Source organism: Meleagris gallopavo, chromosome 4, assembly GCF_000146605.3.
Source record: "Meleagris gallopavo isolate NT-WF06-2002-E0010 breed Aviagen turkey brand Nicholas breeding stock chromosome 4, Turkey_5.1, whole genome shotgun sequence".
In the NCBI taxonomy this organism is placed as follows: domain Eukaryota; kingdom Metazoa; phylum Chordata; class Aves; order Galliformes; family Phasianidae; genus Meleagris; species Meleagris gallopavo.
In genome coordinates this window covers 16,217,128-16,239,189 of record NC_015014.2, presented here as the reverse complement: position 1 = coordinate 16,239,189, position 22,062 = coordinate 16,217,128, and the positions used below count along the sequence as shown (strand labels likewise).

General features: G+C 38.0%; 1 protein-coding gene across 4 annotated transcripts in view; it reads left to right on the top strand.

The window, feature by feature from the left end:
- ANKRD17 (ankyrin repeat domain 17) overlaps positions 1 to 22,062 on the top strand; it is a 59,767-nt gene that overhangs the window by 27,194 nt on the left and 10,511 nt on the right. The window contains exons 9-25 of one of the 4 annotated variants that reach the window (XM_031553036.1): positions 100 to 291; positions 681 to 790; positions 1,508 to 1,595; positions 2,465 to 2,592; positions 2,889 to 3,032; positions 3,564 to 3,666; positions 5,180 to 5,935; positions 12,107 to 12,252; positions 13,385 to 13,496; positions 13,681 to 13,826; positions 15,708 to 15,850; positions 16,555 to 16,768; positions 17,577 to 17,752; positions 18,527 to 18,689; positions 19,255 to 19,350; positions 20,304 to 20,420; positions 21,255 to 21,426. In XM_031553036.1, coding sequence (XP_031408896.1) covers positions 100 to 291; positions 681 to 790; positions 1,508 to 1,595; positions 2,465 to 2,592; positions 2,889 to 3,032; positions 3,564 to 3,666; positions 5,180 to 5,935; positions 12,107 to 12,252; positions 13,385 to 13,496; positions 13,681 to 13,826; positions 15,708 to 15,850; positions 16,555 to 16,768; positions 17,577 to 17,752; positions 18,527 to 18,689; positions 19,255 to 19,350; positions 20,304 to 20,420; positions 21,255 to 21,426 — 3,006 coding nt within the window. Of the gene's footprint in view, positions 1 to 99; positions 292 to 680; positions 791 to 1,507; positions 1,596 to 2,464; positions 2,593 to 2,888; positions 3,033 to 3,563; positions 3,667 to 5,179; positions 5,936 to 12,103; positions 12,253 to 13,384; positions 13,497 to 13,680; positions 13,827 to 15,707; positions 15,851 to 16,554; positions 16,769 to 17,576; positions 17,753 to 18,526; positions 18,690 to 19,254; positions 19,351 to 20,303; positions 20,421 to 21,254; positions 21,427 to 22,062 lie in introns of all 4 variants that reach the window. The other 3 variants (XM_019614569.1, XM_031553038.1, XM_031553037.1) reach the window with 3 other exon arrangements.

Sequence of the window (22,062 nt, the reverse complement as noted above, 5' to 3'; positions counted from 1 at the left end):
TAATAAGCAAATGCCTTGTGCATCAAGAAATGTATTAGTCTGCTGATACTGTTTGCAGTAACTAGTGTTGGTATTTTTTGTTTTGTTTTGTTTTTGAAGGAGCAAACATCAATGCTCAAACAGAAGAGACACAAGAAACTGCTCTAACTCTGGCTTGCTGTGGAGGTTTTTTGGAGGTTGCCGATTTTCTTATTAAAGCAGGGGCAGATATAGAGCTTGGTTGTTCAACACCTTTGATGGAGGCTGCTCAAGAAGGTCACTTGGAGTTAGTTAAATATTTATTAGCTGCAGGTATGGAATAATTCTGTTAATTATTTTTTTTTAATAGACTCAGTGTATCCTTACAGGAGAAAATCTATTCTCACATTCATTACGCTTTTGATTAGCAGCTTCGTTAAGTTGGTTGCAAAGGCTTGTGGAATCTTAAATAATGTACTGGTTGGAACCTAATTTAGTTGTAGACCAACCAAGTCTCTTAAATTTCCTTGGAACTGAAGTCCTAGGTTTTTTTCTTTTAATTACCCTAGCATATGGCTAAATCATTAAGTAATTTCAAAGCTGTTGTAATTCAGGGGAAGAAGTTACGTTTGCTACCCCATCTTGTAAAAGATTATAAAGAGAACTGCATATCTTCTATAACGAGCTCCACAAAGCTTACATGCTTGTTAATACTGCTTTAGGGGCTAATGTGCATGCAACAACAGCAACAGGTGATACAGCACTGACATATGCGTGTGAAAATGGCCATACTGATGTAGCAGATGTCTTACTTCAGGCAGGTGCAGATCTGGTAAGTAATTTCCTTCTTAAAAATTATAAAAAGGAAATACAGTGATTAATATGTTTGTTTTCATGTTCACTGCTGAAAACTTTTAAACTTCCTTTTAACTAAGTAAAAACTAGTGATGGCATTCTGGTAGCTGTTAGGCTTTCTGTTATCTGGGAATGCTTAGGTCACAAGGAAAACTTTGGCAGTTGTCTAAAGCATTTTCAAACCCTGGCAGTTGCATGTGCAGGAAATCAGAAGATCCTTTTCTTTTTGCTATGTGCAGCGTAGCTTAGAGTTGCTGAGCTGATTTAATACTTACATTTGAAATTGATTCTGTTCCCTAAACAGTAGACAGTTGACAGTTTTCTTCTTCTATGAGATCTATTTGGTGTACTGTCAATTTATTTTTTCCACTTGGGCCAGCTTGTATACCAGTAGGTTATCGAAAAGTGCAATTAAGCATGACAAAACACATTTTCTTATTTTATAGTAACCATTCTGTGCTTGAAAGCTTCTTATCCAGGAGTCTTAGACCTGTGCAATCATGGGTAGATATCCTCCTCTGTCTGCAAGATATACCACATTGCAGTATTGTTAAAAATTTAGCGCCTGTAGGCTGTTAAATACAAAACAGAAATTTTCTGTACCTAGTGTTTTCCAATTGAAAAATTTAATTATGTACTTTTGCAAGTGATGCTTCTGAATTTTGAATACCAAGTGTTTGTTAATTTGCTCTAGGAGCATGAATCAGAAGGTGGAAGAACTCCTCTCATGAAGGCTGCAAGGGCAGGTCATGTTTGCACTGTTCAGTTCTTGATTAGCAAAGGTAAGTGTGGTGTGAAGGTTAACAGAGCTGCCCTAACTTAAGGGCATATGTCAGTGCTAGTACCATGGATTTGATTCAAATACTGTACATATTTCAGTGATTCTCACACACAAGTCTCCTCTGGTTTCTGGTGAGATGAGTGAAAATTCAGCGAACTTTTAAAAATAGCTGCATTCCATTCTCTAATTGCTAATAACACAGCAGTGGATACTCGGTGTCTCTGCTCCTGGTGCAGCTTTTGAGAACTGTATTTTTTCAGAAGTTAAATTTCAAGTCCTTGCTTGTTTCAACATTTCAGTTATCACTTGCTCTATGTTGTCACAACTGTCAGCTGCAGCCTTATGTTACTGTTGGATGTGTAAAATTGGTACAGACCTCAGAATTGCTGTTCTTTCTTAGCAACAGTTTTTCCTCATACCTGGTGTTGGAGGCCTGTGGCTTTCAGTATGGAAAGAAGCAGAGCTGCACTAGTCTGTTTTCTGATTACTAGTTAAAGTAATGCATGAAGTCATTTGTAAAAAGAGGCAACACTGGAAAAAAACTGCTGACAGACTTAAAAGCCAGTAGGTTCTCTTACTGTGTAAAGTTTAATACATGTAAATGTATCAGAACAATGAGTTTGAGTGCTAGTTGCAGATAGTTTTTCTGTTGTTCTTGGAAGTACCTGTAATAAGGGTCAAATTCTGAAGCTGTTACCTAACGAGACATGTTAATTCAGTGACTGTCAATTTAAATGGGCTTCTGATCATAGTCTGGCTCAGTTTTAATGTATCAGTTGCAAGACTGCAGCCAAAGAGAAAGCATTTATTTTTATTTTTATTTTTATTTTCCCCTATTCCTTAAATAATCTTTGCGCGCTCTTTTTCAAGGAGCAAATGTGAACAGGACTACTGCTAACAATGATCATACAGTGTTATCACTGGCCTGTGCTGGAGGTCATCTGGCGGTTGTGGAGTTACTGCTAGCTCATGGTGCTGATCCTACACACAGATTGAAGGTTTGTCACTCCACTGCTTTATTTTCTTCTGAGTGAGTGAACAGCTGTGTGATGCTTAACTGCCTGCTGCTTTAAATCACAACGCAGTTGTGACGTCGTAGTTGAATGAAAACTAAATATTTTTTTTTTAATTATTATTACTGGGTATTTTTTGTAGAGTTCTTAAGTTTAGTTGTGGACTTGCTGCAGTTGGAATATTTAAGTTTTTATGTATTTTGTTGGGTCTGTCAAAACATTTCAACATTGTCGTGTTCTGATTATACTCTTTTCTAATACTGTGATCTTTGCCTCTTCAGGATGGATCAACTATGTTAATAGAGGCAGCGAAGGGTGGTCATACCAGTGTGGTTTGTTACCTTCTAGACTACCCGAACAACTTACTTTCTGCTCCTCCACCTGATGCTACTCAGCTGACCCCGCCATCCCACGATTTAAATAGGGTAAGAGTTAAGGACAAGTGGTTTGATTTTTGGGACTTTGTATTTCTTCTTGCAGCTTAGTCAAAGTTGAAATATTTGGAAGAGTCAGGTGTGTCATTTCTACACTACTGAACTGTAGGGAACGCATTGAAAATCTGAGCTGTTGTAAAGATGAAGGTTCTCTGAGCATTGATGTGTAGTCCTTCTGTTCATCTACAAAGATTGTTTAAAAAAAAATAATAAGTGAAGTCAGCTTTAGTGAGGCTGTTCTACAGAACTACGTTTGTAGTCTGCTGTGGCTTGTATTTGCTTTATCAGAGTGTAGCATACAGAGATGAGTATTCATACCCAAGTTATTTCTTAGGTTACGAATTTGAAGTATGTAGAAGCTAGATGATTTTGTTAACTGTTGAACTCAACATATTTAAACTGTCTTAAATGTTATTAGTTACCACAAACGTCTGCTTTTCTAACAGGTTTTGTTTACCTTCTATTGAACTATCACTAGATTGGAGTATGAGAAAAATAATCTATTAGTATCCAACATTTTAGGCTCCTCGTGTACCAGTGCAGGCGCTGCCCATGGTCGTCCCACCCCAGGAGCCTGACAAACCCCCTGCTAATGTCGCCACAACCCTTCCCATCAGAAATAAAGGTCAGTTTTAGTTCTGGAGCTTATTTTCTGAATAGAAGATCTAGGGTTGCACTTATAGCCTAGTAGTTCCTATGAAAAGTGTTAATGGATTCAGTCAAGGAGAAACTGTAAATTTTTTTTTTTAGGATTGCTTATATACTAAATATCAACTCAGTCATCTAACCCTGTTACCACAAAGTGTCAAGAAATCTGCCTAAGTAAAAGCATTAAAGCATATATTAGTCTGGCATACCGGACTGAAACAGAATGTCACCCAGAAAGCTCTGTAAATTTTCTAGTCTAACTTGTAGAAATTGTTAAGCTCCATATTGTAGTTGATTGGGTAACTTGTGTTTTCTTAAGATAGTAGTCTTGGAGTGGGTTGGACTAATGTAACTGAAGGCGGAATTTCTTGTGCTTTAAAATATTTAGTCTGATGTGGCTCAGGTCCTTCTAGGACTAAATTTGCATCTATTTTGAGGATCACCATTTTGAGAATTTACACTTCCTGTACCTCAGAAGTCTCTTCCAAAACATTTTTTTTTTTTTTTATTTTTTAAATCTAAGGATCAGCAATAGTGCAAATACAGGCGTGCATGTTATAAAATTAATACTGTGTGTACACTTGTATTGTTCTGGAAATACAGCAAGGATCTCTGGAAGAAACTGGGCACCACCACTGGCTCAAATCCTGAGGTTTTCATTTGCCTTTCACCCTTCAAAATTAACAGATTGTTCTTTCTCCAACTGGTATGGCAGACCATGTCAGCTGTATTACTGTGGACTTCTTCATAAAAGATGTATTGGATTAGTCCATCGCTCGTTCTTACAGGAAGGCTGAATTATTTGCCTTGCCTGGGCGGAGAGCTGAGTTTTGACACGTGCAAAATCGTGTCTGCTATGGATAGCATGTAGTTGCTAAACATATCCTGTTAGATCATGTTAAATATAAATGACTATCCTAGGTTCTAGCACTGTTTGTCAACTGGGCAAAGCTGGATACCTGTAGCGAAAGGATTCAGTGTTCCTAGAAAGTATAATACTTCCTAAAATGTACCACACTGCTCAAAAAACTGGTGGCCTAGAAAACGTTTTTGCATCACTTTTGCTGTGCTTCAGGATGTAACAGTACATTTGTCTTAACACGATACCAATTCCAAAAGATCAAGTGAAGAGACAGCATGTTCTACCCTTTTGTTTTCATTTATCTCGTAGCACCACTTGATAACAGCGGCTCTTGAGACAATCACTTCATTTGGCAAAAGTATAACGGTAGTTGGATTAAATATTTCAGCATAGCATAGGGGTTATTTGGAATGTATGTGCAGTAATCTGTACTGTTAATTTGCGATCTGACTGCTGTGTTAAAGTTGATAGTGAAAGATACAGTTTCCGTTGAGGGCTGTACAAGTACTTTCTGACCTTCTGTGGGTGCTGTGTCTCAGTGCATTTAGCATCCCAACAGTAGCTCTATAATGAGGATGCCATTCATATGCACTTCCATTGGTTCTGAGGGGGTTTCTTTTTCACACAGCTGCTTCTAAACAAAAGTCCAGCAGTCATTTGCCAGCAAACAACCAGGATGTACAGGGTTACATCACCAATCAGTCTCCAGAGAGCATTGTAGAAGAGGCTCAGGGCAAGTTGACAGAGCTGGAGCAGAGGATAAAAGAAGCCATAGAGAAGAATGCTCAGCTGCAGTCCTTGGAATTGGCACACGCTGACCAGCTCACCAAAGAGAAGATTGAGGAGCTGAACAAAACGAGAGAGGAACAAATTCAGAAGAAACAAAAGATTTTGGAGGAACTGCAGAAAGTGGAACGAGAGTTACAGCTGAAAACTCAGCAGCAGCTGAAAAAGCAATATCTAGAGGTAAAAGCGCAAAGAATTCAGCTCCAGCAGCAGCAGCAGCAACAGTCTTGCCAGCACCTGGGACTTCTGACTCCTGTTGGGGTAGGAGAACAACTCTCAGAGGGAGACTATGCACGATTACAGCAAGTGGATCCTGTCTTGCTTAAAGATGATCCTCAGCAAGCTGCTGCACAGACGGGTTTTGCACCAATTCAGCCTCTGGCGATGCCACAAGCTTTGCCTCTGGCAGCAGGTTCCTTACCTCCAGGGTCCATCGCAAATCTTACAGAACTGCAAGGTGTTATAGTTGGACAGCCAGTATTGGGCCAAGCACAACTAGCAGGGCTGGGGCAAGGAATACTGACAGAAACACAGCAAGGGTTAATGGTAGCCAGCCCTGCTCAGACGCTCAATGACACGCTGGATGACATCATGGCAGGTGGGTTTATATTGTTATGAGCAGGTATAATATTTGCTTAACCAGTTGAGGGTATGTCAGCTTTTTTTGTGTGTGCGTGTGTGTTTATGTATTCCTGCTAGCTGTACAGCAAAACCACTAGCCTGTTTCCTGTGTTTAGGATCCCAGAATTAGTTTTAACTTCTCAATTTGCAGCCTTGCCTTTCTTTTTGTTGTGCCTTTTGTCAGATTGGTATGTCAGAAGTTGCATTTTTAACATTTTGTAGTTCGGGAGGGGTGTGCTAGAGATTAACAGCTGTATTTCAGTCTGTAGCTTAGGAACAGCATCCCAACAATACTGTTTATTTGTACTCTAAGCTAGTTAAGTGAGAACTGCCTTGGAGCACTCGGAGCAGGCTTTGAGCTACAGCATCCCATCAAGTCTACAACTTGTAGTGAATGTAGGCCTGTCTGCTGAATGAAAGGTGCTTGGCTGGCCCTGAATAGTTAGGAAATGTTTACATTTACTTGGGGAAAAAAAAAATAATTGTAATATATGTTTGCTGTTGGTGGTTTTTTAGTTTTGTTTTTTTTTTAAGTTACATTCCTGAAAATTGCTGCTTCTCCAATTAAAAACAAATTCAGCCCTACCAAGTTTTTCTGAATTACTTTGGAGATTCCTTGGATGTGTTGAGTCAGTGCTTTAAGGCCTTAAAAATAATTGTTTAAAATAATAGGCTTTCAGTACTGTAGGGAACGTGAGCTTCCAGTGTTGATTCTCTTTATGCATGCTTTAGTTGGATGTCCCTGTTCATGTTAAAGTAATAGCTGAAATACTCATTTTGAGTACCTACCTAAATACAGACCAACTGTTAAGGAATATTTAAAAAATAATAAATACAAAAACATTTCCCTTGATTAAAAACTTGTTGATGTTTTTGTGAAACATGAATGTTTATTTTTAGAAGTGCTGTCTGTCTTGACAATTCGTCTGTAAGGAGACTGTAGGACTAACTCACTGTGCTGGGATATGAACTGGAGCATTGACAGGTCTCTTAAGAACATGCTAGTCCAAAGGTGCAGAGGAGTGGAGATTTTCTTGCATGTACTCTAGAAGGAATGGAAGTAGAGTGGTGCACAGTGAATGGTGGATTTAAATGGTGATTGTTTGGTATAATTGGAATGATGCTTTTCAAGTTGTGACTAAAATTAGACTTCTAATGAGTAACCCGATGTTCAGGCAAAGCCTCCTAAAAGATTACTGAAACGTATGGGAGCTACAGAGATTCTCTTCGGAAAATCTAGTGTCAGAGTTTAAGCCTAGGTACAAAGATTGAAAGCTATCAGTGAATAAATATCTGACAGGAGACATGAGAGGGTAGATAAAGCTACTTGCATTGTGATAATGTGCAGTGATGGTACTAGGATACCTACCAGTACCAGCTACTTGATTCCATAGAGAACAAATATACCATTTGTGGTTATGTGTGAAGAATGTGAGCAGTACACTTTCTTTTAAGTGTAACATAGACTTTCATTTAAAATACACTTGCTGTGTGTTTAATTGCATATAATGTTTTGAGGATCTCTGATTTTAGGTCAAGTGGCACATACCCAAATGCTTGTTCATGCCTTTTTGTGCAAGTCAGATATTTCTAATGTATATTTGAATGAATGTTTTTGTGCTCCTTAGTCCCAGTTCTTACTATGTGCATGTACACGTGCAATTGGGGATCAAATCTAAATTGTGTTCTGACAGGTATTTGTGGAAAGTCTGTTAGAAGTTGTACACGTGCAGTTTCACCTCAAACGTGTCAAATGGCTTATTTTAAAGTGAGTAGATACAGCCCTGGCTGTACAACTCTAGCAGCTTGATTTCACACATCAGATTTTAGTGTGGAGGTGAAATGGGCTCAGTGTAACACACTGTTTAGGGAGCAGGTACATATTTTTTCTGTAGCCTTCTCTAATGCTTCAGTGGGAGCCCTGTGGAGTATTCCCATAGGTACAAAGCCTTGTTTGCAGCACTGGGTGGATTCTGGAATGGGAGTAGCACTGGAATAGGCTCCCCAGGGAGGTGGTTGAGTCACCATCCCTGGATGTGTTTAAAAACTGTCTGGATGTGGTACTCAGGGACATGATTTAGCTGAGAGCAATTAGGGTTAGGTTGGGGTTGGACTTGCTAATTTTTAAGGCCTTTTCCAACCTGAGCAATTTTATGATTCTATGAATTCACAGTGGCTACAAAAGCAAGGCTGTCTTCGGATTGTAAACTTGATCTAGTGTTCATCTTTGTGCTTAATTGTTTGCAAATTATTAGTTTAATTCTCCAATTTTATGTACTTGTTTAAAGCAAGTCAGGTGTGCAAATGCTGATACTAGAGGCTGGGATAAGATAGTGTTGCTATAATAGTCAAGTGCTTAGTTATTAGATCACCTCTGGAATGTTGAAGTGAACATTCTTAGAGAAGCTCATTGATGTTGTCAGGGCTCTACAGAACACAGAATATACTGACTTAAGAGTTCTAAGGTGGTGGTTTTATGTTTTTTAGTGTTTTTGTTGTTTGCAGTTTGTTTTGTTTTGTTTTTATTTTGTTCTATGTTGTTTTATTTGGAAAGAAACAGGACAAGCTGAAAACGTGAATATTCAATTACAACTCCTGCTGGAACCAAAGGGTTTGCTCTTCGACTTCAGATGTCAGTACAAGTCATTTGCTTGCAGTGAGTTTGGCAAATGGAAGTATTTATTGACCATGAAAAAGGGTTAGTTAGGAAACTCTTCAATGAAAATGCAGCAAATGATGTGCAAAGAATTAAAGAAAATAATTCCTTGTTTTAGTGATAAACTTTTGTTAAGGTACATGGTTGTTTTTCAAGAAGTGTAGTGCAAGGTGTTGCGCCTGGGTTGTGACAGTGCCTGCTATCAGTTCAAGCCGGGGGACAAAAGGATAGAGCACAGTCCTGCTGAAAAAGACTTGATGGTACAGATGAGTAGGAAGCTGGATGTGAGTCAGTAGCGTGCCTTTCGTATCCTGGGCCGCATCAAAAGAAGCATGATCAGCAGGTTAAGGGAAGTGAGACCTCACCTGGAGTACTGCATCCAGATGTGGAGTTTTCACTACTGGAGAGACAGACCTGTTGGAGTGCATCTAGAGGGGGGCCACAAAAAATGATCCCCCTACGAGAACAGGCTGAAAACTGGGGCTGTTCAGCATGGAAAGGAGAAATGCTCCAGGGAGACCTGAGAGCGGCCTTTCAGGGGGCTGAGAAAGGCACAGACTCTTTGGCAGGGTCTTTTATGATAGGACAGGGGGAAGTGGTTTCAAACTAAAAGGGGAGATTTAGACCTGGATATAAGGAAGAAGAGGTAGCAGAAGCACAGAAACAGGTTGACCAGAGAGGTGGTAGAAGCCCCATCCCTGGAGACATTCAGGGCCAGGCTGGATGGGACTGTGTCTGTCTTTGCAGGGGCGTTGGACTAGATGCTCTTTAGAGAGGTTCCTTCCAAACAACTCAAATTACCCTGTATTCTATGATATCCAGTAGTAAAACCTCACAAAAAAAAATTCAGGAACCTTGAAACACTTGATATTTTACTTTCTGGAAGCTGCCTTCTGAGTTGAGTCAGTTATAACTACCGAAATTAATACATAGGAATCACATCAACTGTAAGTTGTGTCATGGTATTAATAAGATTAGTAGCTGGTACTGTATACTGAACTAAAGCACAGATACTCTTGAAATACTGTATTTGTGACCTCATTGCAAAGATGTGCTATCCCAGCCATACATAACTAGGATGTAATGTTGAAGTGTGGTGTTTCAGGTGAACTGGTTTAGCTGTTAACTGCAGATTAAGCTCATTAGCTACTGTGTTTCATTGCTCAAGACTAGTATGAAAACCTTTTGGCTTACTGTGTCCAAACAAATACTAGAAGTTGTCAGCAAAGATTTCGTTCAGTATCATTGACACATTGATGAAAAATTTGAACTCTGCATAGATGATGTTCTAAGAAGCACAATCCAAATTGTTAGCTATAAAAAGTAGTGTCTTCAGGATGGTGTTATTTGTGTTATTGCTGAAGCACATTCGAGATGGATTTAACATGAGAACTGTAAGTCAGCAGGCATATCGATGGACTCTTCTGTTATCATTCATAAAACCATTTATATATGACTTGTATGATTTGTAGAAAGAGATGTTGGCTTTTAAATATGTCTTTCCCCTATGGCTTCTTTGCAAGACTTTCCCAGTTAGCTTGGTTTTTATTTTATTTATGTTTTTATTTTAAAATATGAACGTTTAATAGTAACTGCTGTAATAAAGTGTGTATTCCCCAGCGCCAGTATCAGGACTCCAGCGGGAATCTTAGCAAATACCATGTGCTTCTGTAACAGGGTAAACTTCTTTCATGTGTGGATTGATGATCATACTTTTATGTTACGTGATTTAAGCTAATGTAGTTAGTTTCCAGTTGATTTTACCATCTTTTTCTGGTCAATTTGAACCAATGGGAGTGCTGAGGATCACGATTATTTATTTTTTTAATCATCCCATTATTGTTTTACCATGATTGAGCTTTCTCCTTGAAGTTGGAGAAAGAAGGTAAACTTGCTATTTTTTTTCCTAAATTATTCATTGTGATTGTGTGTGTGAAGATGGAAGCAGGAGTTCAAACACATTCTTATCATTCTTTGTGAAACAAATTGGTTACTACATTATTAAGTTATATCTCTACAGGAAGAATAAGGACTGAGATGGGGTCAAAGTAGACCTTCACTGGAAGTTATTAGATTACAGTCCCTTGTTCTGTACAACGCGGAGCTCCTTTAGGCCACAGTTTTTGACCTTCTATACCATGAGTAGTTTGGCTCACATCAGCAAATTCCTTTTAGTTCATACCTAGTGTGATTTTTCTTGTAAGATGAGAGCAGCTTTTGAAAGGTGCTCTGATATAAAGATCAGCGCAGGTTGTGACACGATTAAGTCTCAAGTAGTAGGTGAAGTATACTTCTTATGCTCTAAGTTGATGCTTTTGTTTCCTTTCAGTGGCATTTATTGGCTTGTTTAATGACACTTGTTATAGGAAGTCCAGAAATAAAAGCAAAAATATACTAAAACCACTGCATTGCAGAGAAGTAGTACACAGATTGGCACATTGCGGTAAAACTTGCATGGCATCTGTTGAAGAAGTTACCCCTTCCAACTAAACATAGGAGCTAAATAATATGGCTGGTAATGTGGGATGTGGCCGATTACTAGATCTATTTGAAAATAAGTGTGACATCAGAAGCTGGGGAGAAAGGGATGTTATTTCAGTATTCCTTAAGATTACTCAGTGTAGTGTATTCAGTGAGTGCTGACAATGTGGAAACCATATTTCTTTCATTTTGCAGCTAAAGGTCCTTTTGTGAACTTGACGGGAGAAACATATAACCCTTTGCTTCCTCCTTTGCTGTTCACACTTGATAAAGGCTTGTAAAAAAGGAAGAAAAATTGTGGAGGAAAAACATTAGATTACTTTAAAGAAAAACGAATAGAAAAACTGGAGTTTCTTTCCCCCAAATGCTGTTGTAGCGTCAAGTTCACTTGGTAGTTGTAACTATTATGCTGATGAAATGAATTTCAGGGACGTGTGACTTTGTGTCATGTCAATATACCGTCATCAACTGTAAGACGATATTACCTTCTGCTGCTTAACCTAACGTCTTTGACCAAAGTCTCTGCAAAATGGCTGTTCAGCTGCTTCTTCACTGATTTCAACAAATTCTTCTATGTGAGCAACCTGATGCTAGCTCTGCTGCTTCTTCGTGACGTTTGTGGGGGGGTTAGGGGACAGTAGATGGACTTCTACATGAGAATCCTTAAACTGTTTTAAGAAAAAATGCATAGATAATTGTTGCTTCAACTTGTTCTGCGGTCCAGCTTCTGAAGGTATGGAATTCCTGGTACAAATAATGACTGACTTGCAGGAAAAGTTCTTTGATATTTAAAAAATATATATATATTATGCTTTTTTTTTTTGTGGTGGGCATTTAGAGAACATGACAGTCTGATATATACATATTTATTTGGCAATCTAATATAGTCACGAGGGTTCAAAAGGTGGATTACATGTGTGGAAAAATGCTCATTTCTGAATATTTGAAATATTTGATGAGTTCTTACCCACTGTTGTTTTTACTAATTGTAATTATTCTGTTCAACAGCAGTGAGCGGAAGAGCATCTGCAATGTCAAACACTCCTACCCACAGCATTGCAACTTCTGTCTCCCAGCCTCAGACGCCAACTCCAAGTCCTATCATTTCTCCTTCAGCCATGCTACCGATTTACCCTGCTATAGATATTGATGCCCAGGTAAGCCTTCCACTGTCACTGCAGCACATGTGTGAAGCTATTTTCTTTCTGTATTCTGAATAATTCATTTATAGGGAACAGCTCTGTTGTATAATGAGTCTTGATTAGCTGATTGTAGAAAACCTGTACAACTCTCAGGAAAGTTGCAGCCCAGTTTCTTCTGTGTTCTAGCTGAACAAAAGAGAAGAGCCTTGCATCACTAAACATTTGTATTTTTCATTTCTTCAATGAGTGAATATGAGAAACAGGGTCGAAAAAATTAAATATTTTGGAGGCTGACTTCTGAAAACGAAAACTAGGCTAAAAACCTCTTGCACACTTATTTTTCACAGTTGTGCTTTGAGTTGTTGGCCAGTGCCCCCCCTGCTCCCCCCAGGCCTGACAGAAGTATGAAAGTATTGCAAAAATATCTTCAGAAATTATGTATTTCAAGAGTTCTCCTTCTCAGTAATGAAAAGGCATATCTGTATTGAAAATTGTTTTAAAAGCAACTGTTTTTTGTTTATTTGGGGCTGTTAAGACATCAAAGGAAAAAAAAAGTATGTACTGCTTTTTTCTATTTTCTATTCTATGTATTTCTATTTGCATAGTTCTAGACTATACAAAAAGTGACCAAGATGATAGGGCTAAGTTGCAAGTAGTGTGGAGATAAGTGTGGACTGTTGTAGGCTGCAACAGGAGATTATTGTGGACTGGGAAGAGAAGTCTCTGGGAAACCATTTCTAGTTAGTTCAGCTGCTTGTGGCTGTTGACTTGGTTTCTGCTGTGACTGCGGATCAAACTCTTCCCATAACCTGATGTGTCTCATTGCTAACTGGTAGACAGCAATAAATGTCCGTACTGAGTTTAGTTGCCAACTACCCTCAATCATAATAAAGTAAAACTAAACCTATGCTCACATGGAAACCTGCTCTTGAGGAATCTTTTTTTAATATCCCAGCAGAGCAAAGTAGAGGTAGAATTCTGTTTCTAATTCAAACATGAATTAAATGAGGTGATCAGTAAACAGGTCTTAAGTTTTGCATAGTTTTTATTTCATTATAGGTGCAGTTATGTGTGTGCTAGCGTGCAACATGACAGAAGTTGTACTTGAAAAAGGAAGAATTTATGTATCTAATGATTTCTTTTTCAGACTGAGAGTAATCATGACACAGCATTGACACTTGCTTGTGCTGGTGGCCATGAAGAGCTAGTACAAACACTGCTAGAGAGAGGAGCCAATATCGAACATAGGGACAAGAAAGGTAGGTATCTCACCATGGCAATACAGACCCACTCTTGTCTTCCACTTTAAAATAGTAAATAAATATGCAGTGAGTATAGTTTTTGTGTGAAGCTTTTAGGCTTGCTTTCTTGATGGTTTAATGTAAGTTGCTTAATTTGAAGTTATGAATGTGGATTCTTCAAAAACATCCTTTTTCATTCTAGGATTTACTCCACTTATTTTGGCTGCTACAGCTGGCCATGTGGGTGTTGTTGAAATCTTACTTGATAATGGAGCTGATATCGAAGCCCAGTCGGAGAGAACAAAGGACACTCCCTTGTCCTTGGCTTGTTCAGGAGGGAGACAAGAGGTGATGTAAAAGTATAAGTCTTAAAGAGCAGGTTGTAGATTGTATATTGTCTTTATTTTATGGAACAGTTATAGTGACTTGATACACAGTGCTGTTTCAGATGATGTTTTTTTTAAAAAAAAAAAAAAACAGGTTTAACATTTTTGAAGTTACATATTGCAGTGTTTGATTAAAAAATCCTTTTCCTATTTCAGTAACTTGGACCAAAGCTGTGGAACAGATCTCTCAACTCCTGGCTAGTTATAGGGTTTTTACATGCTTAAATGGATGTGAATATGGAGGTGAATGGGATCAATGTTCCTGTTGAGAAGCTAGAGTTTGCCGTGAGTCAGCTCCATATATGAGCCAAGAGAATGTTATAGTCAGTTCTGCATAGAATATCAGTACTGTAGATGGCTCTGTTGTCTTCTGTTTTGTTGGATTTTTTAGTCTGAGACATTTTTCAAATGATCAGAAGTAAACGTAAAGGAAGTCTTTTTAAATGCTATGTGAGATACTGTGTTTTGTGACTTAAGAAAAAGTCAGATGATAATGGTCTTAACGAGTTTGAAGTGCATAGTTCTGTAAGTGTTTCTGTTTGGGTTGCAAAGGCCACAGTGGAAACTATATAATCTGGTATTGTGGCATTTGAAGATGGTGACTTCACATTTTCCTAGACAGAATCTTCCTTAGAACTTGTAGCTCTTCTGGCCTGTTCTTCAGCCCCATTCAGAAGATGTTGAATGGGCTAGAGGAATGTCAGCAGATACAAAAGGAGTAGCTGCAAACGACAATTCTGTGTTCTCAATTCAGGGGAGAAGACCTTGTAGCTAGCAACCTCATACAGGAGAGATGAATTTAGAGTCATCTTTTTACAGATTTGAGATATTTGCCTCTCTCAAGCAGTGTTTCTTGGGGAAATACATCGTATTTTCTTGAATGGCTTTTGAAAAAGGATTGGAAAGTACTAGTCCTTAGCAGTTGTGAAGATATTAGGGTGTACCTCCCTGCTCTAGTTTAGTTCTGGCAGCTTGTTTGTCCTGTGATTTCAAAGCAGAATGTTGTAATTGAAAAGCTCTTGGCTTCAGCTGTGTAGGACCAATCTAAATATGTTTTACACTTGAAAGCCTGAAATTGAGCCAATGAGGCATTACTGTTCTGGAGATAACTCAGTGAGTTTTCATCCCAGTGTTCATTTTGACTCATTTTGGCACAAAGTTCAGTTTCCAACAAGTCTTCTGCATTAACTTCCTTGCAGAAAATAAACTTCATGTACAATATAGAATGCTGGGAATTGCTTGAATTGTAAATAAATCTGTAAGGAAGACATCATGTAAAAATTACTTCTTGTTGTTAATGGATGCAAATGTTAATTTCTCTGGCTCCTGTGAGAGATTTGTGTACAGTTGACAACAATCTGATGTTGTGTTGTAAACAGCAAATTAAAGATAAAAGCATGAAACTTCTTGGTTGCTCCTCAGCTTTGGTTTGAAGATGAGTTTTTAACTTGATAATGAACTGAATGTGATAGTGGGAAGACAAAAAGCAGGACTATATTGTGTGCTTCTTTTGAACTAAATCTATTTTTTGTAGTCTTAAAAATGGCTGAAATAACCAGAAAACGGGGATAAATTTGTAACGCAGTTTGGTGTAAATCTTTTAGACATGTCAGTGAGTGGTTGTAGCTGATATTAAATTACTTTCACATAGGCTTTAGTCGTAATTTTAGTCTCAGCTTTCACAGAGGCCAAGAGTAGAGTGAAGGAAATGAACAAAATGGCTGTCTTTACATTGGAAGATGTTAACAGAACATTTAGGATTCTGAAAGCATTGAATAGATTTGTATCAGATAGCCTTGCAAGTTTGAGAGAAAACCAGATTTTATTTCTTACAATACTGCAGGTGGTGGAGTTGCTTCTAGCTCGAGGGGCAAACAAAGAGCACAGGAATGTTTCGGATTATACACCTTTAAGCCTTGCTGCTTCTGGTGGCTATGTGAACATTATCAAGATTCTGCTAAATGCTGGGGCAGAAATCAATTCCAGGCAAGTTCCCTTTTCACTACTTCTTCGTGGTCTTCATCCTTTCCAAAAGGCTTTCTGGGCAACTAAATTGAACAAATTGGCTTGTGCCTACATAATAAATAAATATCCCTGTAATTGTCTTGTTTGTCGTAGACTTCAGGTAGGAAGGAAAGATTTTTGACTATGCTTTTCCAGTATTCACCTAACTTCCAGCTCCTTCTGTATGTTTTGATAACTTCCACTATGCATCATATTATATCAGTCCTCTTTGATTAAAGGTTTAAAAACAAAAAGTATTTCCTTTTTCTCCAATTGGCCTGCTAGTTTGAAATGACTTCTGGGTTAAATAATAAAAAAATTTGTGCATGTTTGTTTCTTGCCTGTAATTTAAATAAAGATTTTGCTGTGTGTTTGCATCTATGTACCGCCTCTTGCATACATTGAGTAGTTCAAACATGTATTGCACAAGTCAAATAAAAAGTTAAAGCAGAAGTTCCTCGTAAGAGATGCCTTTAAATTTACAGCAGTTAAAAATCTAACATGCCTGTGATGCTTTGAAATAGGAATACTTGTCCAAAGTTGCTGGCACGAACTTTCTGTGGTTTCAATTGTAGTTGCTGTGTTGCTGACTTCCATTCTTGTTAAAAACTCTATTTTCTGTTTTTGTTGAAGTCATCTCAGAAATATGATTGCGATTTAAACTCCTTTATTCTTTCTTCTTTCAGAACTGGTAGCAAATTGGGCATTTCTCCCTTAATGTTGGCAGCCATGAATGGGCACACTGCTGCTGTGAAGTTATTACTGGACATGGGCTCTGATATAAATGCCCAGATAGAGACCAATAGGAATACAGCACTAACTCTGGCTTGTTTCCAAGGGAGAACTGAAGTGGTTAGCCTGCTCCTTGATAGAAAAGCAAATGTGGAACACAGAGCTAAGGTAAGAAGCAAATTGCTCTCCAAAAAAAGAGATGCTTGCAAGTTATGACTTGTCATCATCTGATGGTTATATTGCCTTTCTGTACATGCCCCTTGGAAGTTAATTGGATGACCAAAGGTGATGTCTGCTACAGAGTAATTTCAAGTTTCTGATACTGTCTAGAAAAAGAAAATGTAAAAACAGTGGAGCTAGCATTTATACAGATATACGAATCACTGAAAGAAAAGCAATTCTTCTGAAGCTTTACTTAATTTTCAGGTGTTTACAAGAACAGCGATCCATTAACTTGAAAAAATGCAAGTATTTAATGAATTTAGAAAATCACATTCTTGATATCCACGGTGGTAACAGAGAACTGAAATGAAATGTGGGATTTTGAATGTGTCCCCCTTCACCTAGCCAGGAACTTTCTGGATGTCGCTGTGTAGCATCTCTTAATGAAGATTAAAAACAAAAATGCAGTGGTCTTTTTAGCAATACTTTTGCTGATTGTCAACTATATAAGGCTGTATGAGGTTGACTTTGCTATTTCTGAGATGCTGTGACATCAGCAGGCAAAGAACTTTCCTGAACACTGTGCAGCAGCAGGACACCTATGCAGTGTGTCATGCCTCCTTTTCTGTGCAGGTGTACATTTTCTCTCCTTTGAAATATTGGTAGTTTTTTACAAAACTGGTCAGGTAGAAGGGGCTCTATAGCAGAACTTGAAATATGCTGCTGGAAGTAGAAATCAGTCCTGTCTCTTAAGTGAACCCACCTCCCAATTCTTTCACACAAATTGCTTGATTTTCCTGCCTGTTTATCATAGACTGGTCTCACGCCATTAATGGAAGCTGCTTCTGGTGGATATGCAGAAGTAGGCAGAGTTCTGCTGGACAAAGGTGCAGATGTAAATGCTCCTCCGGTACCTTCCTCAAGAGACACAGCTTTAACCATTGCAGCAGACAAAGGGCACTACAAATTCTGTGAACTTCTTATTAGCAGGTACTGTATTTTTGTAAGTGCGCTGCTTAAAGAAAACAATCTCTGTTCTGTGTGCAATATACACTACGTGATAGGGAATGGGAAGAGTTCTGTTAGACCATTAGTAATTATGTTTTCTGTTTAGATGAGAGTGTAAGTTGTGTTTGGTGTTCAAGTTGCTTTTACCTGTGTGACTGATAGAATTTTTCCTGTATTATGAACTTGTGAATGTTGGAAACATTTCATGTGAAGGTGATATTTCTTGTGGTTGCATCCCTGATGCCTTCAGTTTAACCGTCAGTGTTAAGTCATTGAAAAGCAGATGTGCACAAAGTGCAAGACTTAATGATTCCATCCATTTGAGATTGATCACTAAGTACACTCAGTATAATTGTTTCTTGAACAGCTTTTGGATAAGTCTCTTTCCAAGTAGTGGCACTGGCTGCTGGCTTGTACTCACAACTTTACAAGTTGTTCTCAGCAAGCTATTGAGGAATACAGTGTACTAAGGGGTGGAAGTTAATGAGGTAATTAGCAGTGCTTCAGACCCAACTGACAAACAGTATGAGTCAGAGTATTAAAAATACGTTTAGTCTGAATGTAGGCTTTTCACAGCATCAGAGAATCTAAAAATATTTCTGAAACTGAAGCTCTCTGTGAATGCATATGTTTTACGTAAAAATGAGTGCTGAATTAGCCTATTTTTCTTAAGCATTGCGTGAACTTTTGCAAATCCTGTTGACATAAGTAACTAAAATCTTCTCCATTGTTTTGACTGAACGTTTGTTTTTGTAGAGGAGCTCACATTGATGTGCGTAATAAGAAGGGGAATACTCCACTGTGGCTGGCAGCAAACGGAGGGCATCTAGATGTTGTTCAATTGCTAGTTCAGGCCGGAGCAGATGTTGATGCTGCTGATAACAGGAAAATAACTCCTCTTATGGCAGCCTTCCGAAAGGTAAAATGTGAAGTTTACCTTTGGTTTTGATTAATGTTGTCTCAGTCAGCCATATGTAGTAGGAATAAACAGAACATAACTGATAAGCTGCGTCTTTAAAGATGTGACCTACTTGTAGTACTTGGCATTGAATCTTCAAAAATAGGTGTGCTTGTCACCTGCATGATGTGTTAAATTCTAGTAGAAATTCTCTTTGTGGTTGTTTTACTGAGTCTGATTTTCATGGGTCTGAGAACAGGAAATTAATGTATTTCTATGGAGATGTGGAATATGCAACAGAAGTAGAAAAATGATTTAAAAAATGAACTCTTATGCAAGAGAGGATGAGCATTTTAAAAATCAACTTTCAGTTAGGGTTAGCCCAGCTTGACTTGAGATAATTGAGTGTAGTTCAAGTTCAGTGGTAATTAAAAATTGCTAATGACTGTAAGAATATACAACTGTAAGCAGCCAGAGCCAGATGTTTGAAAACTGACAAAAGGAAAAGATAGAAGTATATGAAAATAAGGCTATAAAGCCAGCTTGACAACAAGTACTTTAATTGCTTGTCTATTCCTTCTCTCAGGGTCATGTAAAGGTGGTGCGCTACCTAGTAAAAGAAGTAAACCAGTTTCCATCGGATTCGGAATGTATGAGATACATAGCAACCATTACTGATAAGGTAAGATTGTAAGAGAACGCTTCAGAAGAAACAATACTGTGACTCAACTTTAGAGTAGATGTTTTAAATACTGTTTTGTTGAGACGCTGGATTTCAGCTGAATGATGAGTCCATTTGGAAATTTTCAGAAAAAAAAAATTGGAAAAAATGGGAGCACACAGCCTGTGTAACTTCATAAACCTTCGTGGTATGACAATACTTATTATGCATGTCTATTTTCAAGTGTTCTCCCTGTCATTGGTATGTATGTTACTGCCAGTGGCTGTGACCACTAGTCACTTGCATGATGTTGTACACCCAGTGAAAGTAATTGCTGCTGTGCAATTAATACAGATCTATAATTATTATAATAGTAGAATGTTAAAATATTTCCCAGCTGTTTCAGAGAGAGTGTGGGGAGCTAAGTGTTGTTTTGTGACGGCCTTTTAATTTGTGCAGTTCTTTCACCTCTCAGACCATTTCTCCTGGGTTTCATAAACACTTTGTCTTTAACAGGCATAGGTTATGAACTGTCTTTGTACCACTTTAAGCATGCTGAGATACTAATTATTGACTTCATGTTCTACCTGTTAATTGGATATCAGTTTGCAAAGTTGGGCGTGAAAAGGAAATTTCAAGCTGCAGTGAAGGGTTGCATTATTAACAATTTGTATTTGGGATCAAGAATGGAAGGAGAATTTTATCTGTGATGGTGCCATGTCACACATATTCATGACTCAAAATCAGTAAATGAAACTTTTGCAGCTTATTTGCCAATGAGAGATTAACTTGGTATAATTATGGATGTTTATAATAGTATTGCACTGGAAGTAATGGAAAATGTTCTTGTTTTTACCTCCATTAAGTCTTCTTTCCAAGTAAGGAAATCAGTAAATTAGTAGCATAAGCTTGAGGGTGTTGTTTCTAAACTTTTACTTTCTAAAATGGAATGTTGATGTGCTTTGTTATTTTAGGAGATGCTGAAGAAGTGCCACTTATGTATGGAATCAATTGTTCAAGCCAAAGATAGACAGGCTGCTGAAGCCAACAAAAATGCAAGCATTCTTTTAGAGGAATTGGACTTGGAGAAGGCAAGTTAAGGGTTTGGAGTTGGGAATATTTATTTGATAAGATTACAGTTTCACATTCCTCCAAGACCAGAAGACCTGTGAATGTCCATACTGGACTAGGAGTATTTGAAATCAATATAGTTGGAGCATCTAGAGCTGAACATCTACTTGTCCAGGTTACCTTTGTACTTTCACTTCTGGCTTTTACTAAGAGAAACTGGGTTAAGATCCTCTATAACTATATTTCCTCTCCTAAAATCCAGAAAAGGATTTTGAAGTACCTTTTTTTTGTTATTGTTGTTCAATACACAATAGGTGAGCATTTTGCAGTCATGTTAATATGGATTGGAGGTCTAAATCCCATTTTGTGTCTTAAATGAAACAAAATATGTGGATAATATTCCTTGAAACCACCTTGGATAATATTCCTTGAATCCAGTGTTGTAGAAAAGATGTTGTTAAAAAAAAACAACCAAACTAAGTAGAAGTGTAGCGTCAAATGAGTGTGCATTTTATATCCAGCCTAGCTGAAAACATGGCACATCCTAACCTTTGAAAGGGAAACGAGCGTGTTTGGGCAGTACTGCTAAGACAAACATGGCAGTCTTAGAATCCTGAAAACATGTTCTGGAAAACTCATTTAAGATGGTGTTCTCTATTTCTACATCAGCCTTCTGTTGACACGGGTAAACAATCTGTTTGGAAGAAGTAAATGTGAAAATATAGCTCAGAGAATTTATCTGACTTTGTAAATGTGTTGGTCTAAAATGCAAGTTCTGCATTTCTCAGGAAATGGAAAGGATTTGCTTTTTTTGAAATGCATGGAACATATATTGTAATGTGTTTTAATTTTAGCTCCGGGAAGAAAGTAGGAGATTGGCTTTGGCTGCTAAAAGAGAGAAAAGAAAGGAAAAACGGAGGAAGAAAAAAGAAGAACAAAGAAGAAAACTAGAAGAAATTGAAGCAAAAAGTAAAGAGAATTTTGAACTTCAAGCTGCTCAGGAGAAAGAGAAGCTAAAAGCTGAAGGTGATTTCAACCACTTGCCTTATTTGTGAAACATGTCAATGAGTTTTTATTTCCAGTCTTCCAGTGGCTTTTCTTTTCAAAACTTGAATACAGTCATCTTTATGACCTGCTGAGCTTTTAGTGGTTTACCTTGTCTTATTATCACTTCTATGTCTTGTTATGGCTAAGGACTGCTGACAGCAGATTCAGTGAGAGTTCAAGTTAACTTCACCACAGGAAATGTTTTCGCATGTTTTAACTTCCAGGTCCTACGAAACTGAAAACCTGGCCAATTTTTTTTGCTCACAAACAGAATGATAATCTTGATCCAGTAAAAAAACAAACAAAAAAACTGGCAACCACAAAATTCTAAATATGTTGTCCTGTCTATCCAAATATTGGCTGTTCCGTATTTTGTGGTGTTGAGCTGCATCTTCTGTGGTGTGCTAAGAAATGGTCTTCACTGGTTGTTAGGTTGTGCTGATAAGCTTCATATACTTGTTATCCCAGTAATTGCCTTTGTCTCTGCCTTTCCATAAATTTAATTTCACACTTAATGAATTTCTGCTGTGTTTATTCCAAGATCAGAATGAAATGCTAGATAAGTTACAGTAAACAAGGCAAGAAGCTCAATGATGTGACACGTTTAGTAGTTGT